The sequence below is a fragment of the Chiloscyllium punctatum genome, chromosome 3, assembly GCF_047496795.1.
Source record: "Chiloscyllium punctatum isolate Juve2018m chromosome 3, sChiPun1.3, whole genome shotgun sequence".
NCBI lineage: Eukaryota > Metazoa > Chordata > Chondrichthyes > Orectolobiformes > Hemiscylliidae > Chiloscyllium > Chiloscyllium punctatum.
Genome location: NC_092741.1, coordinates 58,012,991 through 58,035,838, shown reverse-complemented (window position 1 = coordinate 58,035,838; position 22,848 = coordinate 58,012,991). Strand labels below are relative to the sequence as shown.

The 22,848-nt window shown below is 39.5% G+C and overlaps 1 protein-coding gene across 5 annotated transcripts in view; it reads left to right on the top strand.

Annotated features, from left to right (window-relative positions):
• The window catches only part of rngtt (RNA guanylyltransferase and 5'-phosphatase), a 416,785-nt gene that overhangs the window by 251,928 nt on the left and 142,009 nt on the right, over window positions 1-22,848 (top strand). For 4 of the 5 annotated variants that reach the window (XR_011953798.1, XM_072553724.1, XM_072553718.1 and 1 more), the window contains one exon: window positions 9,504-9,572. The exons of the other annotated variant lie outside the window; for it this stretch is intronic. Coding sequence is in view for 3 of the 4 variants with exons in the window: in XM_072553724.1 (XP_072409825.1) it covers window positions 9,504-9,572 (69 nt within the window). In the remaining variant the exon portion in view is untranslated. The remainder of the gene's footprint in view (window positions 1-9,503; window positions 9,573-22,848) is intronic. 5 annotated transcript variants of the gene reach the window in all.

The window sequence follows — 22,848 nt, the reverse complement described above, 5'->3', positions numbered from 1 at the left end:
TTATCAGGATATTGCTGGGACTGGAGCGTTTGAGTTATAAGATAGGCTGGAACTTTTTTCACTTCAGGGTATGAAATTGAGGGGTGTCCTTATAGAAGTTCATAAAATCATGAAGGAGATAGATAAGGTGAGCAGCAAAGGCCTTTCCTCAGGATGGGTGAGTTCAAAACTAAGGGACATATTTTTAAGGTGAGAGGAAGATTCACAGAGGACCTGAGGGACAACTTTTTCACACATTGGCAGTTCATTCCACACACGAACTATCCTGAGGAAGTGGTACATGCAGGTACAGTTACAAAATTTTTAAAAAACATTTCGAGAGGTATATGAATAAGAAAGATTTAGAGGGATATGGGCCAAATGCAGGCAAGTGGGACTAGTTTAGTTTGGGAAAACTTGGTTGGTATGGACAAGTTAGACCAAAGGGTCTGTTTCCATGCTGTATGACTCTATGGCTCTGTACCTGACCTTTTCTCAGCAGTACTCTAAAAAGGAATAATTTTGCTTTTGAGCCAGGCATTGGTGAAATGCAGTCTGGATTTAGATATGGAATGAGAAAAAGAGAATATTTCGAAAAATTTGATTAAATAACTAGTAGCAAGCACAAGCATTTGTATATTCATCGTGGAATAAGTGAAAAACTTTCAATTGTCTTTATTGCAAGAAGCTCAAATATTTTGTTGAATCTGACACTAATAATCGAGACATGGTATTTTCAGACAAATAGTGTGCTTCAGGCTAGATGAAGTAAAATCTAGAAGATTAGAATATGGAGGAGTATGAACACCAAAAATGGCATTAGACCTTTAGACAAACTTGGAATGAAGACTGATGTAGTGTCATACTGGAACAAGTAGATAGATTTAGGACAAATTATAACAAAAGATAGTTTATGTAATGTTAAAGTCAGAAGAAGGATATAGATAGCCAGAAATAATTTTGTGAAGGTGAAGGATGTGTTAACAAGAAGAAAACTCGAGCATCTGACAAGGGGAAACATCTAAAATAATATTTTCTATTCATCTTCCTCCGTGTCTCAGAAACCAGGACAATGAAGAAAGATATGTAGAAGAATGGTATTTATAGAGACTTTTGAACTATGAATCCATATACAGACCATTAGACAAATTGCAAAATTGAAATTGCAAGAGCAAAACAACTCCAAAGAATAACATCCAGGAAAGAAGACAAGTATTTTGATCACTTAATCAAAGCTGAACAGCTAAAGGGCAAAGTGGAAAGCAGAAGAAAGAGGGATCAAACTGCAAGTACTTGGATGTTGGGTATCACAAAGCAGTTGCAGACAAGCTACTGTGGATCTAAGAGTGGTATAGCCAAGCAGGTATGATGCATCATGACAGCAGCTATTCTAGTAGGAATAGCTATAGTTAGCAGAAGCAGCAGTGGTGAACCTTCTGGGATCTTTGACTCAAAAATGGCAAAATTCTCTTCAAAGCAATTGACAGCTTCAACACACTGGTAATAGCACCGCTCAGTTTGTATTCCATGGTGAACATACACCTGATGGAGAATATCCTACAACATAGAATCAGAATTGAGCTTCTCAGATACACAAGCACTTCCTAATTGTCCCCTCGCACACCTCTCTTCTCAACACAACACTCCTCACTGGCCCTATTCTCCCACTTTCCTAATTATTAACAGCGCCTTTTCCCAAACTGCCCCTCCTCCCTACATACACTTAACAGTACCTCTTTGCTTCCGCCCTTATGATCTATCTGCTGGTTTTTATGAAGCAAGGTCATCAGCTCAGAGTAAGGGACCTGTGTAGCAGGAGCAGGAACTCTTGAATCTGCCACTCACTTTTCTGGTTCAGCCTCATGACATTCTTCTATCTCCCCCATTCAGTCAGTGATTCATTTACATTTGTTGGCTTCTGCCTGCAATCATTCCACAGATATCCCAAGCCCACTTGAACAAACTTAAAATCTCACTGTCCAGCCCTTTTTAGTTGAAAACATTGATCCAATGGATTTAAGGTTGTCTTGCCAGAATGTCTGTGTCAAATAATGGCCTATCCCAAATATGCCATTGCTGCCTTGAAGGTGGGGGAGTTTGTGACTCTAAATATGGTTTTTGTGACCCCTTAAAGAGATCATAACCCACAATGTGGGAATCTCTGAGGGGGATGATGGTCCAACCCTTGACAAAATGATAATACCTGTCAATCACATGAAAACAGACAAAGCTTCTGGTCCTGACAATTCCTCTATAAAAGTATTGAAATATGGAGATGTACTTATCTTTACAAACATGTCCTATTTGTGAAGCCGCGAAAAGAAATTCCGTTGGCATTAATGATGCCTTGATCACAATATTCATGTTGAAAAGTAGTAATTACATGGAGATAGTAATATTAATCCATTATTAACAAAGTCGTAGCTATTTTTGATTGTGCCTCACCAACTGCAAAGGAGGCACTTCATATGTTTTTTGATTTGTTTTCACATCTTCTCTGAACCTTTGGTTTTCAACTTTATTTTATCTGTCTAGCACACATTTTTCTTAATACTAATTTCTATCTCATGTGTCATACAAGGAGTTCTGGATTTGTTTATTCCACCTTTCCCATTTGAGGAAATGTACCTCTACTGTATTCAAACCATACATTTTTTTTCTGCCAGCCTCTTGTTCCAGTCAATTATACCCAATTCTGTTCTTGCCTCATTGAAATCAGTAGTCCAATAGATGGTGCTGGAAAAATGTTTTTATCCAGAGAGTGGTTAGAATGTGGAATGTGCTGCGCAAATTGTAATTGAAGCAAATATTCTAGAAGCTTTTCAGGGAGCAAGATTAACATGTGAGAGAGAAAGGAATAGAAAAGTATGTTTAGGGGGTTCAGTTAAGAAGGGTATTACAAGGTTTCTGTGGACCATAAAGACTGTGACAGAGCAATTGGGCAATATGGTTTTCTTGTAAATATTATGCAATGCTATGTAAAATGGACATTACAGAGAAGGGCAAAACAGCAGGAAGACAAAGTGAAATTATTTAACATCTTCAGGGAATGGCAATGCATTCCAAAAACCTTTTGGAGTTCCCAGTATGTAAATATCTAGACTTTTAGCCCTGGGACTACTGGCCTTACATTGAAATAGTCACAGAGCTATCTCCTTTCCATTTTTTTTTGCCTTGCAGGCAAGTTATGGTATGACATAATTGGTATAAGCTGTGACTGGTAGCAATGGATAAAGTGCAAACCTAACAAATATTTTTGATGTCTTCTGCATTCCTGCTGCAAATGTGTAAGGAAACTAGTTATACCATCTCTTTACATTGCTCAAGCGTGCTGGGCCGAGGAAATGGTTGTCAGGGAGACCTTATTTTGTGACATAAGCACAGTTAAACACAGCTACAGATCTGCTGTGTATTTTGCACCATTTCCTTAAATTCAGAAGAACTATTTGATTGTCAGTCACAGAAGTGAATGTGTTCCCTTTCAGGGACTTGGATTTGGTGTATGTATAAATCTGAAGTATTTGTGATATCTGCATTTCTTGCCATTTTTGTCTCATAACCAACCAACAGCAGAAAACTAATATTCCGTATTCTGAAGCTATAACTTGCGCACAATTGTGATTTATCACTACAGCAAAGCCTGTGGATTGTATTTCTTCAATGAATGTTAAATGAAATGTGACACATACTTTCAAAAATGTAATCATGTCAAACAAAAGAGTACAGGCTGAACCAGTTCTAAAGGGGCATGTTATTTCTCACAAGATTAAGTTTGCTGATTGCTGAGTACATAGAATAAATTATAGACATTATTTCTGAGTTTGTGACAGATCCAAGAATTCTGATTGCATGGTTCAGCAAGTATTAGTTCAGTTGTGTTTGTATTTCAGCAGGTTTAAAAAAAAGTTCCAGAAGAAGAGTATGCCATAGATAGATGCATTGTTGCTAATATTCTTCATAAAACAATTGGTGCCGTCCTTCGTTTCATGTGTAGTCATGGATTTAGCTTGTTTGAGTTGCCTTACATTAAATCAAGCAAACTGCATGAAATTAGAAAAAAAGAGTCTGCAAACAGGTGGAGTAAAATACAACTATGATTGAAAACCATTTGAAGTCTTAATTTGAAGAAATTAATGCTTCCAGATTTGTATCTCCAGACATTGCTTTAATTGCTCTACATGTGCCTAATAAGCTATTTATTAATGTGATGATCATGATGACCTGCAAGTTTTTTTCCCTTGTCTTATTAAGGAAATTACATAACTTATTTCAGCAGGAGTCTCCTTCAATGTCTCCTTCTGAGACTTACCTTTTACCTTATCAATCACTTTTAGCATGCACCCTCCGCTACCAGGTATTGTGCCATTCCAAAGTTTCTATAGCAATGCCTTCTAACCTCCTGACCTGGACTGATTAAAAGGACAAGAGCAGTAGAAGAATGATTACAGCACTGAAGGAGGCAATTGGCTCATTATATGTCCAAGATAGAAATCTGAGTCAAAAAGTGTGGTGATGAAAAGGCACCGCAAGTCGGGCAGCATTCAAAGAGTAGGAAATCAACGTTACGGGCATGCCCTTCATTGGGACCATATTTTTGACGAAGGGCTTATGCCCAAAACATTGATTCTTCTGCTCCTCGGATGCTGCCTGACCGGCTGTGCTTTTCCAGCGCCATACTTTTCGACTCTGATCTCCAGCATCTCTTTCTCCAAGATAGGAATCTGGCTCACTGAAGGAGCAATTCATTGAATGTCACTCTTCTGTCTTTTTTACATTGCTGTGCAAATTTTTCCTTTTCCGATAATGATTGTATTTTAACTCAAAAGCTTCAGTTGACCCTCCCTTCACCATTGTCTTGATCAGTATATTCCAAATCCTGATCATTCGCTTTGTGAAAAAAACTTTTCCTTGTTGCCTATTGCTTCTTTTGCCAATTATCTTAATTCTGTGCCCTCCTCTTCTCGATCCTTCCATCATGAGGAATGGTTTCCCCCATTTTGTTCAGTCCAGACCCCTCATGACTTTGCAAAGCTTTAACACATTTCCTGTCAACTTTCTCTTCAAGGGGATCAGTCCCAACTTCTCAATTCTATTTACATAACCAAAGTTTCTCATCCCTGAAATTAGTTTCATGAATGTTTTATGCACTCTCACCAATACCTTCCTTTACTCCCTAAAATGGGTTGCCATAAGCTGGATGCACTGTGCCAGTTGAGGCCTTACCAGTTTTTAATACAGGTTTAATATGCCTGTTTTCAAAATCTGTTTGAGATATTGGTGCACTGGCTAGGTCAGAATTTATTATCTATCTCTGATTATTCTGGTGATGGTGATGGGGAACTACCTTCTTGAACTGCTGATGTTCTTGGCATGTAGGAACACCCACCGTGCTGTTCGTGGGAAGTTCCAGGATTTTTACACAGCGACTCTGAAGGAAAGGCAATTATAATTCTGTCAAGGTGATGTGTGATTTGGACCGTAACTTGCAGACAGTGGTGTTCCTATTGTTGTTGAGATGATTTTAAAAGGTGTGGTTGAAGGAGCCTCAATGAGTTCCAAGTGACTTAAACCTGTTGAGGTATCATTCTGGTATGAATGATGTTTGAGTAGTGTTTTGGGTTTGTTTTGGATCCTATCCAAAACTGATGTTTTTCTTTTGTGTACTTTTACCGAGGCTCCTTTATTTCTGCAAAGAACTCTATGTCATCATTTTGACATCTTACAGTGCCACATTGTAAGCTCAACTGAAATTCTAAATGAGTTGTCACTGTATTTCTTTGCACACGCAAGATTATATGGCAGATGTTTTCCCATTATGAGATCAGAAATGGCAGTGTTTGCTGATGTTTGCACAATGGTCAGCTTCATTCATAATTCCTCAGAGTGTGAAGCCTTCCATGACCATATGCATCAATACCTGGATAACATCCAGGCTTGGGCTGATAAGCTGCAAGAAATATGTGTGTGACTTTAGTAATTCACTGGAACTGCAAATATCTTCTTCCTGGAGGTATACATCTGAGTTTAAGGGTTTTATTCCAATACTTCTGATCTGTGACTAATACTAACTTTTCACTCAAACATAGCTCAGTCAGTATGTCCTTTCCATCTCAGAACCACTGGTCTGCGCAGTCATCTTCACACTTGGACTTCACAGTACTCGTCAAAATTCAAAGGCAGTGGCTCACCACCACCTTCCCAAGAGCAATTATGCTTGGTTGATAAATGCTAAACTTGTAACTGTTACCTGTTTTCCAGTTTTTTTTTTAAATGTTATTTTTGTGTAATAGTTCCCTTGAAATCAACATAAAACAGTCAAATATCTTAGTTTCTGGCTCCTGTGTAGACTTCTTGCTTATCACTGAATCCTTCTTCCTCTGCACCTCTCTCTTGGGCTAAACTGAATTCTGTGACATGTTCAATCTGGAACTAATCTTCAGATCTCAAATTCTCATTAATATTGAAACTTTATCTCACTGCTTTCTATTCCACATCCTAACCCCTCCAGAACTGCAATTCATATTTTTCCTAATTAAAACTGTCTAGTTCAAGCAAACATCCTTATAAATCTCCTCTTTGGTATAATCACATCCATCCTACAATGTGGACTGCAGAACTACAAGGAATACTGTACCTGCATGTTGGGAATCTGGAACTCACTGCCCATAAAGTGATAGAGGCAGAAACCTTTATTATATTTAAGAAAAATTTAGATGGGAAAAAATGAGGACTGCAGATGCTGGAGATCAGAGCTGAAAATGTGTTGCTGGAAAAGTGCAGCAGGTCAGGCAGCATCTAAGGAACAAGGGGCTTCAACATATCTGCCCCAGAAGTGGGGCTAAAGTCACACAAGATTACACTGTATGTGGATGATGTCCTTATCTTTCTGTCAAACCCTGCAGTTTTGGTGTCTCATCTTATACAATATAATAATTTGTTTGGTGCTTTCTCAGGTAACAAGATCAATTTTGCAAAATCAGAGGCCCATTTGGGAAGTGTTCAAAAACTACCTGATGTCCAGGGTGCATCTCAATTTCCTTTTAAGTGGTCACAGAGGGGTTTCCTTTATCTAGGTACATTTATCACTCCCGTCTTTCATCAACTATTTAAAGCTAACTTTACCCTTTCACAAAATCAAACAAAACATCCGAAGATGGGAGGCGCTTCCAATATCCTGGCTAGGCTGGATAGCCCTTACTAAGATGAATATTCTCCCTCACCTATTGTACCTGATGCAAATGCTTCCTTTCATCTTCACGAGACGAACATTCAGGAAACTGAATGGCTGGCTCAGCTCTTTTATCTGGTGCTGTAAACAACCCCTTATCCAACTAACCAAATTGCAACTGCCCCACGGACTGGGGTGAGTGGACCTCCTGGATATTTAAAGCTACCAATTAAGTTCTCTTATATGAGTGACTGGGCTTGTGGGGGGTCTGCTTTAATATGGTTGGACATCGAAACTTCTTAGGCAAAGCATCCCCTCATTAGATTGCTGTTCTTGGACAAAATGAGGAAAGTTAAGAAATATTTCCATAATCCAATAATTATCAATACCATTAAAGCATAGAGGGCAATGCAGCGGAGCAAGGGCAACATAACCAAAACATAATTTCTTACCCCTATAATTGGCATACTGGGCTTCCAACCAGGGATAATGGATTCTGGGTTTAAACTCTGGGCAGCTGGGGGGGTGTCTTGCCTGGGTGACTTATTTGAGGGGGAAGCAATGATGTCCTTTGATCAATTTAACTCAGAAGTATGAAGTACCTAGCAGACACCTCTTCTGTTTTTTTCCAAATCAGGGATTTCATCCAAAAAAGAACTACACTCCTAACTGATCCTTATAGATCTGACAGAGAAGTGTGCTTAGTGCTAAGAACACATTCTCTGTCAGCACTCTTTATCTTTACCTCCTTTGGACATGCATAGGAAAAACTTTTCAGTATCCTTACTTTCTGCGCGAGGAAAAGAATTTTGCTACGTTGGGTGTCTGAAAACCCCCTAGGAGTGTCGGGTTGGCATAAGTTAGTCATGGAGCATATTCCTCTGGATTATTTTACAAGTATGGTTCACCAAAAAACTGAGAACTTTTATAAGACACAGGAGCCCTTTTTGGATTACCTGGACACAGATTCATCTACGACGCTAAATAAGGGTTTTATATATGGCCATGTTTAATGAATCTAACACCCTGAAAGGAAGAATTAACAAACATAGGAATATATGCAAGCTAATGCTCTCGATGATCAAGATTTATTGTTTTGTCACGCTGTGCTTTATTTATTTAATCTATTCATTTATACATATACATAAATGAGTATAGTTCTGTTCTTTTTGTATTGTTCTTATTTGTATTGTTTTTGGTTTAATGTAATTTTAAAAATCCCTTTGTCAATAAAAATATCTTTCTTCACAAGAAAAGGGCCACATTTAATTCACACTTTACTGACTCAAGAGAGAGATATATGTGATTGATACAGAAGTAGACTTCATGGACAAATCAAATTGTTCCCAGATATACATAGTATTTTGAATTGAGTGCTAATGCGAGTTGCAGTTCCCTTTCAGCAATTAAAAATATGCATAAAGTTTGGTTTATTTTTCATAAATTTGCCCTTGCACTTTTCTGAAGTATCAATTGAGCCTCTGTCATACAGAAGCCTATATATAAACAGAAGTCCAACAAAGATGACAGCAAAAGGGCAGACAGTATCATTGTACTAGCAATCTAAAACTCCTGGTTAATGTTCTGAGGACATGGATTAGAATCCCACAAATTTGAATTCAATGAAAGTCTAGAATGAAAGTGAACCTAATGGTGACCATGTTCCCATTGTTGCTTGTCCTAAACAAAAATATCCAGTTCACTAATGTTCTTTAAGGAAGGAAATCTGCCATTCTTGCCTATTCTGGCCTACGTGTGATTACAGAACCACAGTAATGTGGTTGAATCTTAACTTGGGGATGGGTAATAAATGCTTACCAAACCAGCAACGCCCGCATTCTATATTATAATAAAAGAAACCTCCTATGTGATGTTTGGAACACAAATATATCAGCAAGATCTTGTTGAATGGTGATATAACTTTGAGGGGTGAAATGGCCTATTTCTGCTAAATTATACGATCATATGTTTCCTGGAGTTTAATCAGCTAAATCTGTGTGCCTTTTCAGCATGGGTGTATATCCCACTGCTGGTCCATCTTTAAGGGTGGATTATCTGAACTAGATTTATCCTACAATAAATAACAGGTTGTTTTAGGTGATGATGAATGAAACCATAATGACCATTTAGTCTGTCTGATAATGGGCAGGCAGTAAGTTATAGATTTGGATAAATTTTAGTTCTGTCTTATGTTCAACTAAAATATTTCAGTGGCCCTTGAAGTAACTACCATCAAGTTAAAATGTCATCATCTTTTTCATCGTCTGCAATTTGCAGCTGAATAGCTTTTTCAGTTGTTTGACAATCAGTTCAGTTGCTGAAATTGTCTATTTCAATTGTACCATTTCTAATTTAGCTGCTGGAAGGAAGTTTTGCTCGTGAAGTCAGCCATGAAGTGGATGGATTAATTTTTCAACCAACTGGGGTAAGATCAGTACAATTGTGTTTGTGTTTATGTTGGGGTGGCGGGTTGGGGGGGGGAGAAAAGGAGGGAGGGGATTTCTGGTTAAGGCCCGTGATTGAGTATGTTCACTCTTTATGGTTGGTATTTGATTAAAACAGAAACAGTTGTAACAGGGCCTGCACAAAGCTGCTTTCGCTTCTCATTGCACATTTCTTTAGTGTTGCATGGAATTTTTAGGATTATTGAAATGTTAACGGAGTATAAATAAAAGATGATTTCATTTAACTCTCTTAAAATGCACAAGCAATTCAGTTGCAAGTAACTCTGGATTCCTATTGGAAAGACAATCATAATATAAAGATGGCTCTAATTGTGAAGTTTTGTAAGTTAGAAGTTTTAATATTAAAACAGAATGTGAAGCTTTTCTTAAAAAATGGCCTGTAGTTTACTTAGAAGTTTCTTGCCGAATATACAGGAATGCTGTTTTGTTGAGGAAGCATTAATTTTGAAACATGTATTTTTCAGGCGTTCATTTATTCTGCATTTGTTTTTGTTTTATGCCTCTTTTTAAGAAAAGTGAATGCAGCTCATCAAAAGAATGAACTTGCATTTATACATCAGGCTTTTGTGTTCTTAATATGTCCCAAAGCACTTCATAGCCAATGCATTGATGTTAAAGGTTAGTCATTGTTGATTTGTATGCAAGTTAAATGTACACAAGATGCCACAAACAGGCATGAAATAAATTGACAAGTTAATTTGTTTACAGTGATGTTGGTTGAGAAATAAATGTTAGCCAGGTTAGTAGGCAACTCCTTACTCACTCCCACTTTTTTGGTGCAGACCAAGTGGCACCCTGGGCAAGCAGACATGGCCTCAGTTTCATAGCTCAGCAGGAAAATGGCATCTCAGGCATGCAGCCCCACTCTCCATACCCCCACCCATGAATTAACTGCATTATAATGTCAGCCTAGAACATGTCTGCAAGTTTTGCAATGTCACTTGAAGCTATAACTTTCTGACTCACAAATGAGGGGATGATCTCTAAGTCAAATCAGGAACTTCTCAGCTGTCTTCTGTAAGCAAAGGAAAAGCAGTAAGTCATCGAGTGCTGTTGTCATATTAACTCACTGTGCACAAAAAGCTTTTACTTTAATCTGAGGCTTTTAGCCTCTAATGGAATTTTTTTGTAATTTTGTCAAGATTCTCAATTTGAATGCATTGAGATTTGATATGTTATCAGTGCTGTCACATTTCACAATTTTACAGCTTTGAGATGGGATACAATTTTAATGCTGTTGTATCTAAAATGCTTTGTTATGGATTCTAACACCAAGTGATGTTGCTGCAATTTGTAATAAATACTAACTGCAGGCTTAGCTGTGGTATAACATGTAGTGTCCAGTTTTGTTCCAATGAGTTCTTATGAGCTTTCAGTCAAGTTAATTATTTTAATAGCTTCCATTTTGTCATTAGGTTACAATTGATGACAGATTCCATATATTTAGCATGTAAGTGAACTATGGATGACCCATACATAGGTGCTTTTCCTCACATGTAGCCATGAGGTCATTACCTTAGAAAAATTGCAATGACAATTATTTGTTTTACTCTCTCAACTACGTGTGCAATTTGAATTTTTGCCTTTTTTTGGCTTGCGTAAACAAGAACAGGGGATTATTTATAAGTATAGTATATAATATAGTACCATTGTTGTGCTTTTCCCCCATGACCCTCAGTGATAATGCTTATTCCAAGAGCCATATGGTCTCTTTCTGCACCAATACAATTCTGTGTCTCTGGCATTTCATTTAGAAACATAGTTTCATTAAATGTTGCTGTTTGTTGGTGATATAGGATCATCAGGGAACAGAGAAGCTCTTCTTGGCGTAATTCTTTTCCTATCTTTCAAGACAAACTATCAAGCTTTGCCCTGTAGATCAACTGGAGTGCAGTGGTCTAGAGCTTTGTTTTTCTTCTCAATCAGCTTTTAGAATACAAGACATCCCTGCTGTCAGTTAAGATCAAGAGCAAGCTTTTGGAAAATATGGACCATTTTTTGTTAACTGGGAACCTACTATAAGCAAAGGCAGGCAGAAAAGTCAAAATTCATCATTGCCTCCAATGTGTCAGTTTGCCTTTCAGCTGACTAAGGAAAAGAGTATTTGAGGACGAAGATCACAAACCTGAGAATAAAACCTTGAGCTGCAGTGATTCCCATACTCATAAGTGCCTTGGAGATTTAAATAACTGACAGCAGGTACTTTAAAACATGAGAAAACTACCATGCATACTGCCTTTTTAATATTGTTCAAATCAATAACAAAGTAAATGGTCCAACAGTAGCTTCCTCACCCAAACTACATCCCCAGCATCGAGGAGCTAATCGTTCAAAACCAACTCCATTCAGCAGGACGTATAATTTCTGTACATGCCACCAGATGCATCAGATGTTTGTGCAAAAGATTCCCAGGGGAACAGTGAAAGTAGTTCATGAATGTCCTCAGATAATCCCAAAACATCTCTGTATGATCAATTAGAGATGCTGGCTTGTGACTAACCAAAATGGAGTACTTTCATTTTGGAAGGACCCAAAGACAAGGATACTCTTTGTTTGAAACATGCAGAGATGAGTGAACAACCCTCTAAACAGCTCCTCCACCCAGCACCCTGCAAACAAACTCCAACATCCCCATGTGTAACAGAGACTGCAGATCATGCACAGGACTCAAAAAATCTATCACCATGCCCATTGAACAAATGTGGAGGTAGGTCATCCTAAATCCCACCTAAGAAAATAAACTTTCATTTACTGAAGGATGAATGCCTAGTTTTGACAGGAGATACGCTCAAGAAGTTGATGCTGTTGTGCATCAAGCTTGCCTAAAGATGCATTCCAAGTTGCCCTTGAGAAGGTGATGGTATATTGCAGCAGGTAATCAGGAAGACTGATGGAATGTTGGCCTTTATTTAAGAGGGTTTTGAGATTAAGAGTAAGGGCGTCTTAACTGTACAAGATGCTGCTGAGACCACATCTGGAGTATTGTGAGCAGTTTTGGTCCCCTCATTTAAGAAAAGATAGCATTTCATTGGAGGTGGTTCAGAAAGTTCAGCAGCATGATCCTTGGTATGGAAGGATTGTCTTATGAGCAAGGGCTAAACAGGTTGAGATGCTATTCACTGGAGTTTAGAGGAATAAGAGGTGATCCCATTGGAACATAAGGAGCTTGATTGGGTAAGTGCTGAGAGGATGTTTGCCCTCATAGGCGAAGCTAGGATAAGAGGCCTGTCTCAGAATAAAAGGTTACCAATTTAAGACTGAGATGAGGAGGAAATTCTTCTTCCAGAGAGTTGTGTGTCTTTGGAACACCTTGCCACAGAGAGGTGTAGGGCAAAGTTCTTGTGCATATTGAAGACTGAGATAGATAGATTGTTGTTCAGTCAGGCATAAAAAGTGTTACGGGGATAGGGCAGGAAAGTAAATGTGAGGAATGTTGGATTAACCATTACCCTATTGAATGGCATAGCAGGCTTAAGGGGCTGAATGGCCTACTCCTGTTCCTGTATCTTACGGTCTTACGTTTCCTTGAACTGCTGTAGTCCCTCTGCTGTAAGTAAATCTTCAAAGATGTTAGGGTGAGAATTCCAAAATTGGCTGAAGTAGACAGAGAAAATAGGTTTAAAAATAGACATAATGGCATATGTTTAAGAAGACAGTTCATAACTATCAAGCAAGATATATTTCATTGTGAAAATGACCTATGGCTATGTTACGATGTTAAAAATGGTATAAAATTGAAAGAAATACATAAAATGCTGAAAGATATTATTGGAAGAATGGAAATACTTTAGAAGCCAGTAAAGGATGGCTATGAAAGCGAGAAATTGGAGAATGAGAGAAAAGTTGCAAAAATTATAAAAATACAATAAAAGCTTCTGTAAATATGTAAAAATAAAAAGTAAAAACACTGAGTATGCTAAGAAGGTAGTTTAGAAGCTAAGTGAATCTTGACCTGTGTTGCATGTTAAAGGAGTATAAATAATGGAAATGTTGCTACAATTTACTGTTGAGACTGCACCTGGAATAATGCCTACAGTTTTGGCCTCCTTGCTTAAAAGCATATTTGTATTGAAAATAGTTCAGTGAAGGTTTACTTAACTGACTGCTAGAATGAAAGGGTTGAAATGCAAAATATTTGAGTAGATTGGACCTGCTCATTGCAGTTGAGAAGAATACAAGATGATCTTTTAAAACATTCTAAGAAGACTTAACAGTATAGGTGCTGAGGGGGTATTCACTTCATGGGGATATTTAGGTCTTCTTGAGAAAACAAAGTGTCTCCTGTTGTGTTAAATCTCAGTCAGTGTGTTAACATGCCTTCAGAGACATGTTCATGACATCATTACTGTAGTTACCCTGAGGATATAAAGGTCTTAAATTCCATCTTCATTCTGGTCACCTAAAGCATGACATGCTGATAGAATCATACTACTCTTGGAACAGCTTAATGTTAGCCTATTCACAGATGTGCCTATAAATGTAATGTTGACATATAACCCATGAGTTTGAAATAATTATCTGTTGGATTTCTGAATTAAAATTGAGAAGACAAGGAATTTCTTCTCTCAGAGGATCACCAGTCTTCAGAAATCTCTTTTGCAGAGGTCAGTGGATGCTGTGTTGTTAAATGTTTTTAAGTTTGTTTTTTTACAAGGGACTTGAGGATTATGGGTTGGGAGAAAGTGCAGGGGACAAAGGTAGGAATATGGAACCAAGGCCACAACAATGAACTTATTGAATGGTAGAGTGGGCTTTAATGGGCCAACATGCTGCTGTCTCCTATTATGATCTTATTTTAGGCACAAACTCGTACATACTTTGGATACATAAAAATGAGCAGTGTAAAACTCTTGATTATGTAATTTCAATGTTCGTTCACATGGTACTTGCAACTAACGTTTAACTTTCTGTACACGTATTCATAAAATGGCAGTGCAAGAGGTGATTGAGTTGTAAGTGCTTTTTGTTATATATCCTTCACTTTCCCAAGTACTGTTTATTGCTTGCCATTCAAATTGTGTATGACATGATTTGTAAGTGCAAGATTTGTGGAAGAGGAAACATGAAGAATGTTGTATCTAATGGGAAATTGCTGTCTAAGTTAGCTTCGTCAATCATGAATAATATCTTGAGGTGAGCAGAAGAAAATAGAGTCCGCCAATAGGATTTGTCATGATAAAGATTGAGCAACATCCAATTATTTTTTTGGATGGAGAGTGAAAGAAATGGGTCTGATGTATTTCATTGTGAGAATCAACCCTCTCAGCAAACACCCTGAAGTTAAAGCACTGCTTTCAACTTTCACATCAAGACAAGTGCTACGCAAAGGACCATGTTCAGGTGAGAATCTGGCCATCTCTTTTTAACATTCAATAGCCATTAAGCCATTCATTACCAATTCTGAATGCTACACTATCAATATCCTGGGTTCAGAAACTAAACTGGACCAGTAATATAGACACTGGTGACACAAAAGCAGGTCTGAGGTGGTGAATTTTGTGACATGTGACAAAATGTTCCTGACACACATCTGACTCCCCAGAACTTGTCAGCTATCTACAGTCAAAAATCAAGCCTGTGAAGAACAACTTTCTGCTTGTCTGGATGGGTACATATCCAACTGACTAGATCATTCTACACCATCCAGGACAGCAGCCTTCTTGATTCGCACCTGACCCACCCCATTAAGATTCAGTTTTTACTCACCAATGCACAAGGCCAGCAGTGTGTGCCACCACTGTTCCCCCTATGCTGTGTACCTGTGTAACCACTCCAAAGATCTTTGTAGCATTGACTTCCAGTTCAGAATTCACTGCGTGCATGGATTTCAAAAGTCCGCACAGAAATTAAAAATGAGTGGAAAAACTATGTGCCTGTACAAGATGGTCAGCTGAAATATACCAAGGCTCCTTTGATAGCACCTTCTGAAGTTGTGACTTCTAGCAACAGTATGTTTCTTTACTACTGCTGCTAGTTCAAAATCTTGGAAGTCTTTTTTCTTCTCTGTTGCCACTTATCTTCCCTGCCCACTGCAAACCTGACTTTGTCCTCCTCAGTAAACCGGTCAGTGGCACCACATCACATGAATTGTAATGGTCCAAGAAAGCAGGTCACCACCACTTTCTCAAGGGCAGCTTACTGATGACACAAAGGTTTGTAGCAAAGTAAGTTGTGAAGAGGTTATCTGGCTTCCTTGCTTCCTTTAAAGTAGGTTATATGAGTGGGCAAAGATGTAGTAAATGGAATATAATGTGAGAAAATTGGGAGTTGTCTATTTTGTTAGGAAATAAGAAGATAAGCGTATGGTCTAAATGGTACGAGTTTGAAGAGCTCTGGGATTACAGAGGGATCTGGGCTTCCTTGTACATGGCTGTAAAGGAAGGACACAGATGTCTTGGAAGAACTTACATGGCTTATTTAACCCATAACTAGCAGTGGGCAGGTTGTCTTCCAAGAACAGATTGGACAAACTAAGTTTGTATTCACTGATGTTTAGAAAAGTAATGGGTGATTTGATGAAGCATATAGATTCTTGAAGGAGTCTTGACAGATTGATTGTGAAAAGGATGTTGGGAGAATCTGGAGCTAGAGGTCACTGTTTAAAAATAAGAGTATAGCCAGTTATAGAGTCATAGAGATGTACAGCATGGAAACCGACCCTTCGGTCCAACCCATTCATCCCAACCTAATCTAGCTCCACCTGCCAGCACCCAGCCCATATTCCTTCAAACCCTTCCTATTCATATACCCATCCAGATGCCTTTTAAATGTTGCAATTGACCAACCTCCACCACTTCCTCTGGTAGCTCATTCCATAAACGTACGTGAAAAAGTTGCCCCTTAGGTCTCTTTTCTATCTTTCCCCACTCACCCCAAACCTATGCCCTCTAGTTCTGGACTCCCCAACCCCAGGGAAAAGACTTTGTCTATTTATCCTATCCATGCCCCTCATAATTTTGTAAACCTCTATAAGGTCATTCCTCAGTGTCCGACGCTCCAGGGAAAGCAGCCCCAGCCTATTTAGCCTCTCCCTGTAGCTCAAATCCTCCAACCCTGGCAACATCCTTGTAAATCTTTTCTGAACCCTTTCAAGTTTCACAACATCTTTCTGATAGGAAGGAGATCAGAATTGTATGCAATATTCCAACAGTGGCTTAACCAATGTCCTGTACAGCCGCAACATGACCTCCCAACTCCTGTACTCAATACTCTTTGACCAATAAAGGAAAGCATACCAAACGCCTTCTTCACTATCCAATCTACTGTGAATCCACTTTCAAGGAGCGATGAACCTGCACTCCAAGGTCTCTTTTTTTCAGCAAATCTCTCTAGGACCATACCATTAAGTGTATAAGTCCTGCTAAGATTTGCTCCCCCAAAATGCAGCACCTCGCATTTATCTGAATTAAACTCCCATCTGCCACTTCTCGGCCCATTGGCCCATCTGGTCAAGATCCTTTTGTAATCTAAGGTAGCCTTCGTTTTCTACTATAGCTCCAATTTTGGTGTCATCTGCAAACTTACTATTAGGGGGTCTATAATACAATCCCAATAAGGTGATCATCCTTTTCTTATGTCTCAGTTCCACCCAAGTAACTTCCATGGATGTATTTCCAGGAATATCCTCCCTCAGCACAGCTGTAATGCTATCCCTTATCAAAAATGCCACTCCACCTCCTCTCTTGCCTCCCTTTCTATCCTTCCTGTAGCATTTGTATCCTGGAACATTAAGCTGCCAGTCCTGCCCATCCCTGAGCCATGTCTCTGTAATTGCTATGATATCCCAGTCCCATGTTCCTAACCATGCCCTGAGTTCATCTGCCTTCCCTTTTAGGCCCTGTCCATTGAAAGAAATGCAGTTTAATTTATTAGTCCTACTTTGTCCCTGCCTGCCCTGAATGTTTGACTCGCTTCTGTTCTCAACTGTACCAGTCTCGAATTTGATCTCTTTTCTCATTATCTCTCTGGGTTCCAACCACACACACACCCCCCACCCCTTACTAGTTTAAATCCTCCTGAGCAGCTCTCGCAAATCTCCCTAGGGCAGAGATGTGATTTTTTTTTCTTAGAGAAATAAGAATCTTTGGAACTCTTTTCCTCTAAAGATGCGGAAGCATTTTATTTTGTCTAATTTTAAGGTAGGATTACACAGATACTTGATAAGCAAAGAGGTTGGGTCAGAGGGGAGTAATTAGTTATGGGAATTACCCATGATCTTATTGAGGAATGGATTTGAAAGGCCATATAGTTTACTTTTCATAATTCATACGCTTATATATAATTAGAGATGAACAATAAATGCTGGTCTTTCCAATCATGCTTATAATCTATGAAAGAATATTAAAATGTGGATAAAAATGTAGAATTTGATGTAAGGTGTCCTGTGTCAAGTCAAAGTACTCCTGTAAAGGTTACCTACTGATGATGAGTAAATTTATACATATCGGCATTAAGTGCTTCAATAAGCTCCCAAAACCAGCAGTATAAGGACCAAAGCCATGCCAGGTTTCGAATTCCCTCCAGTAGAGGAATGGGCACTTTGTGCAGTGAGAAAATTTTGTAAATTTAGGGCAGGCACAGAGAAAGGAAGTACAGGTATAGGCAGGCATGCAAGTGAAAGGTTGCAAGTCCAGTGCTATGCAATGTTACGCCAAATTGTCTAGATAATTTCATTGTAAGTGAATAAATTTGTTTTAAAAATGCTTGCTTGACACATTCTAAAAAAGTCCAGTTTTCAGATAACTCAGGTTTTTAATTATCAGTGTTTGATGGTGTGCCTGTACATGAAGTATATCGACCTGTATTGCACGTAAGGGTGTGGTTTGCTAAAATTTGTACATGTACCTGTCACTGCCTTGTCAATTGAGAACATGAATGTCATGGAAGTATTTATTTGTTGTTATTTGCATGAAATTCTACATTAGGTATACTGTACTTCAGTGCATTTGATTAGTCTAAGTTACGGGTTACATTTATTTTTATCAAAGGAGCTGTGTGCATTCATTAAAACTCAGCTGCTCTTTGACTAATGCATCTGTTTCTTTTGCAACAGAAAATAATCATCAAAGCTGTTTTTCCTGTTTTGATTCTCCATTTAATACTTCTGTTTTTAATTTGTTATGCTTTGTCAATCAATATAATTGCTATGGTCTTTTCTAACTGCCTCTATTGTACAGCTGTATGTAGCAGAAACATCATGACAGTGGGATAAATACAAACGCTATACTCTTAGTACTGTATTAAACAGCTGTCTTGTCCTTAATAATAGCTGTTAAATAAGATAATCGGATATGCATCTTAAGGAAATAAATCAAGCATCAAATTCCTATTTGTGAAACCAAGCTGATTCTTGTTTGTAATGAATGTTTTGCCACCAACAGACTTGCTATTTGTGGTATCCCTGGTTCCTAGACCAGACTGTGAGCCAAGGTAAAATTTGTATTTCATGCAGTAGAGGAGATCCGAAAAGAGAATGAAAATCAAAGGGAAGGAGTAAATTAGTGATGAATGTACAAAGAGGTCCAAAAGTTATCTTTAAGCCTATAAGTAGTAAAATGGTGGTCAGAGGAAGGGTGGGAACAATGCAGACCTTCTGGAGGCATTGGATATAACCAAGATGCACATTGAGTACTTTGTATCCACCTTCATGAGAGAAGAGAATGTTTCAAATGTAGCAGTAAATGCAATCGTGGACAGGTTGAAGGTTAATAAATTGGAGATAATAACAACATTAAGTCAGAGATGAGAATTCTTTTCCTCATTGAAATTTGAGTCTTTGGAATTCTATCTCCTCAAAAGGCAGTGAAGCAGAGACTTCGACTATGTTTTAGGCAGGGGATAGGTTATTGACCGGAAAGGCAATTAAGGCTTATAGGAAATGGGCGTGAATGTGGAGTAATCCGATCAGCCATGATTCCAAGGAATGGCTGAATGGGCTATTCCTGCTCTGAATTCGTATGTTCGTATTGTGTTCGTGCAGACTCTTTGATAGAGCCTTTTTGAATGTTGCTGATGAATCTATTTGTACCACCATTTCTGACTGTATGTTTGAGGTTTTTACAACTCAAAGAAAATAAATCTTTGAGTTTTCTACTATTCTTTGACAAATCATTTTAAATGCACACTTTTGATGTTGATCAGTCCTTCTCCTACCAGAAATGTTTCTCTCTAAGTTGTTGTGCCAAAGCTATTTTCTAAATCTTGATCGTACCTCTCCCATTGACCATCTCTACCCAGCTTCTCTGATCTCTCCACACAACTGAAGCCTCTTATCCATGATATAGATTCTAATAAATCCCTTCGATACCCCTTTCCAAGGCCTTGACATCTTTCCACCATAGTGAGGTGCCCAGAATTCAATGCAATATTTTAACTGCTCCACCACTTGCTCTGGCAGCTCGTTCCGTACACTACCCTTTGCATAGAAAGGTTCCCACTTAGGAACCTTTTATATATTTGATTTTATTTATGGGATGAAGCTGTTGCTAGCTAGGCCAACATTTATTGCCCATCCCTAAATGCCCGAAGTCCTGTGGGTCTGGAGTCACATGTAGGCCAGATCAGATAGAATATTAGGATATTAGTGAACCAGATGGGTTGTTCCAACAATCGCTAATGGATTCATGGTAATCATTAGACTCTTAATTCCAGATTTTTATTTAATTCAAATTCCAGCTGTCGTGGCAGGATTCTAACCAGGTCCCCAGGTCATTACATGAGTCTTTGGATTAGCAGCCCAGTGATAATAACTCTAGGCCATGGCTTCCCTAAGCACAGTATATCTTTCCCATCGCACCTTTAGACTATGCCTTCTGGTTTTGGACTCCCCAGTCCTAGGAAAAAGATCTTTGCTATTTACCCTATCCATGCCCCTCGCGATAAACCTCCAAAAGGTTCTCCTCAGCCTCCGATGCTCCAGGGGAAAAAAGCCTCCAGCCTGTTCAGCCTCTCTCTATAACTCAAGCCCTCCAATTTTCACAACATCCTTGTAATTTTTTTTCTGCACCCTCTCAAGTTTAACAGCATCTTTCCTCTTGAAAGGCAGCCAGAATTGCATGCAATATTCTACAGTTGGATCACCAATGTCCTTACAGCTGCAATATGACATACTAACTCCTATTTTTAAGGTTCTGACCAGTGAAGGCAAGCTAAATGTCATCTTCACCACCCTGTCTACCTGCGACTCCACTTTCAAGGAACAATGCACCTGCACCCTAAGTCTTTGTTCGATAACACTCCTCAGGGCTATAACATTAAGTTCTGCCCTGGTTGCCTTACCAAATGCAAAACCTCTCATTTATCTAACTTAAACTTCTTCTGCCATTCCTCAGCCCACTGGCCCATCTGATCAAGGTCCCACTATACTCTGAGATAATCATCTTCATTGTCCACTGCACCACCTGTTTTGGTGTCAACTGCAAACTTCCTAACCATATTTCCTGTAGTCACGACCGAATCATTTATATAAATGGCAAAAGCAGTGGACCCAGAACTGCTCCCAGGAGGACCAGTTCCACCACAGAACACACCAGATGGCCTCCTTCTTTAGAGATAGAAATTTCTCTTCCCATGTGGTTAAAGATGCCCTCCAACGCATCTCATCCACATCCCGCACCTCCGCCTTCAGACCCCACCCCTCCAACCGTAACAAGGACAGAACGCCCCTGGTGCTCACCTTCCACCTTACCAACCTTCGCATAAACCAAATCATCTGCTGACATTTCTGCCACCTCCAAAAAGACCCCACCACCAGGGATATATTTCCCTCCCCACCCCTTTCCGCCTTCCGCAAACACCGTTCCCTCCACGACTACCTGGTCAGGTCCACGCCCCCCTACAACCCACCCTCCCATCCTGGCACTTTCCCCTGCCACCGCAGGAACTGTAAAACCTGCGCCCACACCTCCTCCCTCACCTCCATCCAAGGCCCTAAAGGAGCCTTCCACATCCATCAAAGTTTTACCTGCACATCCACTAATATCATTTATTGTATCAGTTGCTCCCGATGCGGTCTCCTCTACATTGGGGAGACAGGGCGCCTCCTAGCAGAGCGCTTTAGGGAACTTCTCTGGGACACCCGCACCAATCAACCACACCGCCCTGTGGCCCAACATTTCAACTCCCCCTCCCACTCTGCCGAGGACATGGAGGTCCTAGGCCTCCTTTGCCGCCGCTCCCTCGCCACCAGACGCCTGGAGGAAGAATGCCTCATCTTCCGCCTCGGAATACTTCAACCCCAGGGCATCAATGTGGACTTCAACAGTTTCCTCATTTCCCCTTCCCCCACCTCACCCCAATTCCAAATTTCCAGCTCAGCACCGTCCCCATGACTTGTCCTACCTGCCTATCTCCTTTTCCACCTATCCGCTCCCCCTCTCCCCCCTGACCTATCACCTTCATCCCTCTCCCACTCACCTATTGTACTCTATGCTACTTTCTCCCCCACCTCCACCCTCCTCTCACTTATCTCTCCACCCTTCAGGCTCTCTGCCTGTATTCCTGATGAAGGGCTTTTGCCCGAAACCTCGCTTTTACTGCTCCTTGGATGCTGCCTGAACTGCTGTGCTTTTCCAGCATATTCTAATCTAGACTTTTATATCACTTTGCACATGCCCCTTGTGGCCTAAAACTTCACAAATCATACAAAATCTCTTGATCAACTGTACTTTCTGCTTTTATTTTCAACATATGCCAATCAGATGGTATCAGCAAGAGTTTCAAAATGGTGTAACTCTTGTCACTTGTTTTGTTGTCCAATGATATCATTTGGTTGTGCTGCAAAGCTGTGAAGCACTAAATTTTTTTTGGTCAATGCTTGTTAAAGATGTGTGTTTTGTCATAACACATTATTAGGAGAAAGTGAGGACTGCAGATGCTGGAGATCAGAGCTTAAAAATGTGTTGCTGAAGAAGGACTTCTGCCCGAAACGTCGATTCTCCTGTTCCTTTGATGCTGCCTGACCTGCTGCTCTTTTCCAGCAACGCATTTTTAAGCTCATAACACATTATTGTCAAGTTATTTAATCTTTGTGGTGCAAATGTATGACTATCCATGCTTGGCCTCTCAAGGTATTGTTCTGTTTGTCTTTGACATTGGTAAAACGGCAATGTAGCCAGTAATTTCCTGTCTGCAAGTGAAGTGATGAGCAACAAGCAGCCTCCACTTGTTTATCATGAAGCAGTAGCCTTTCAAGGTAACTGCAAGGGACAGAAAGCTGTTAGAAAGCTTCTAATGTGG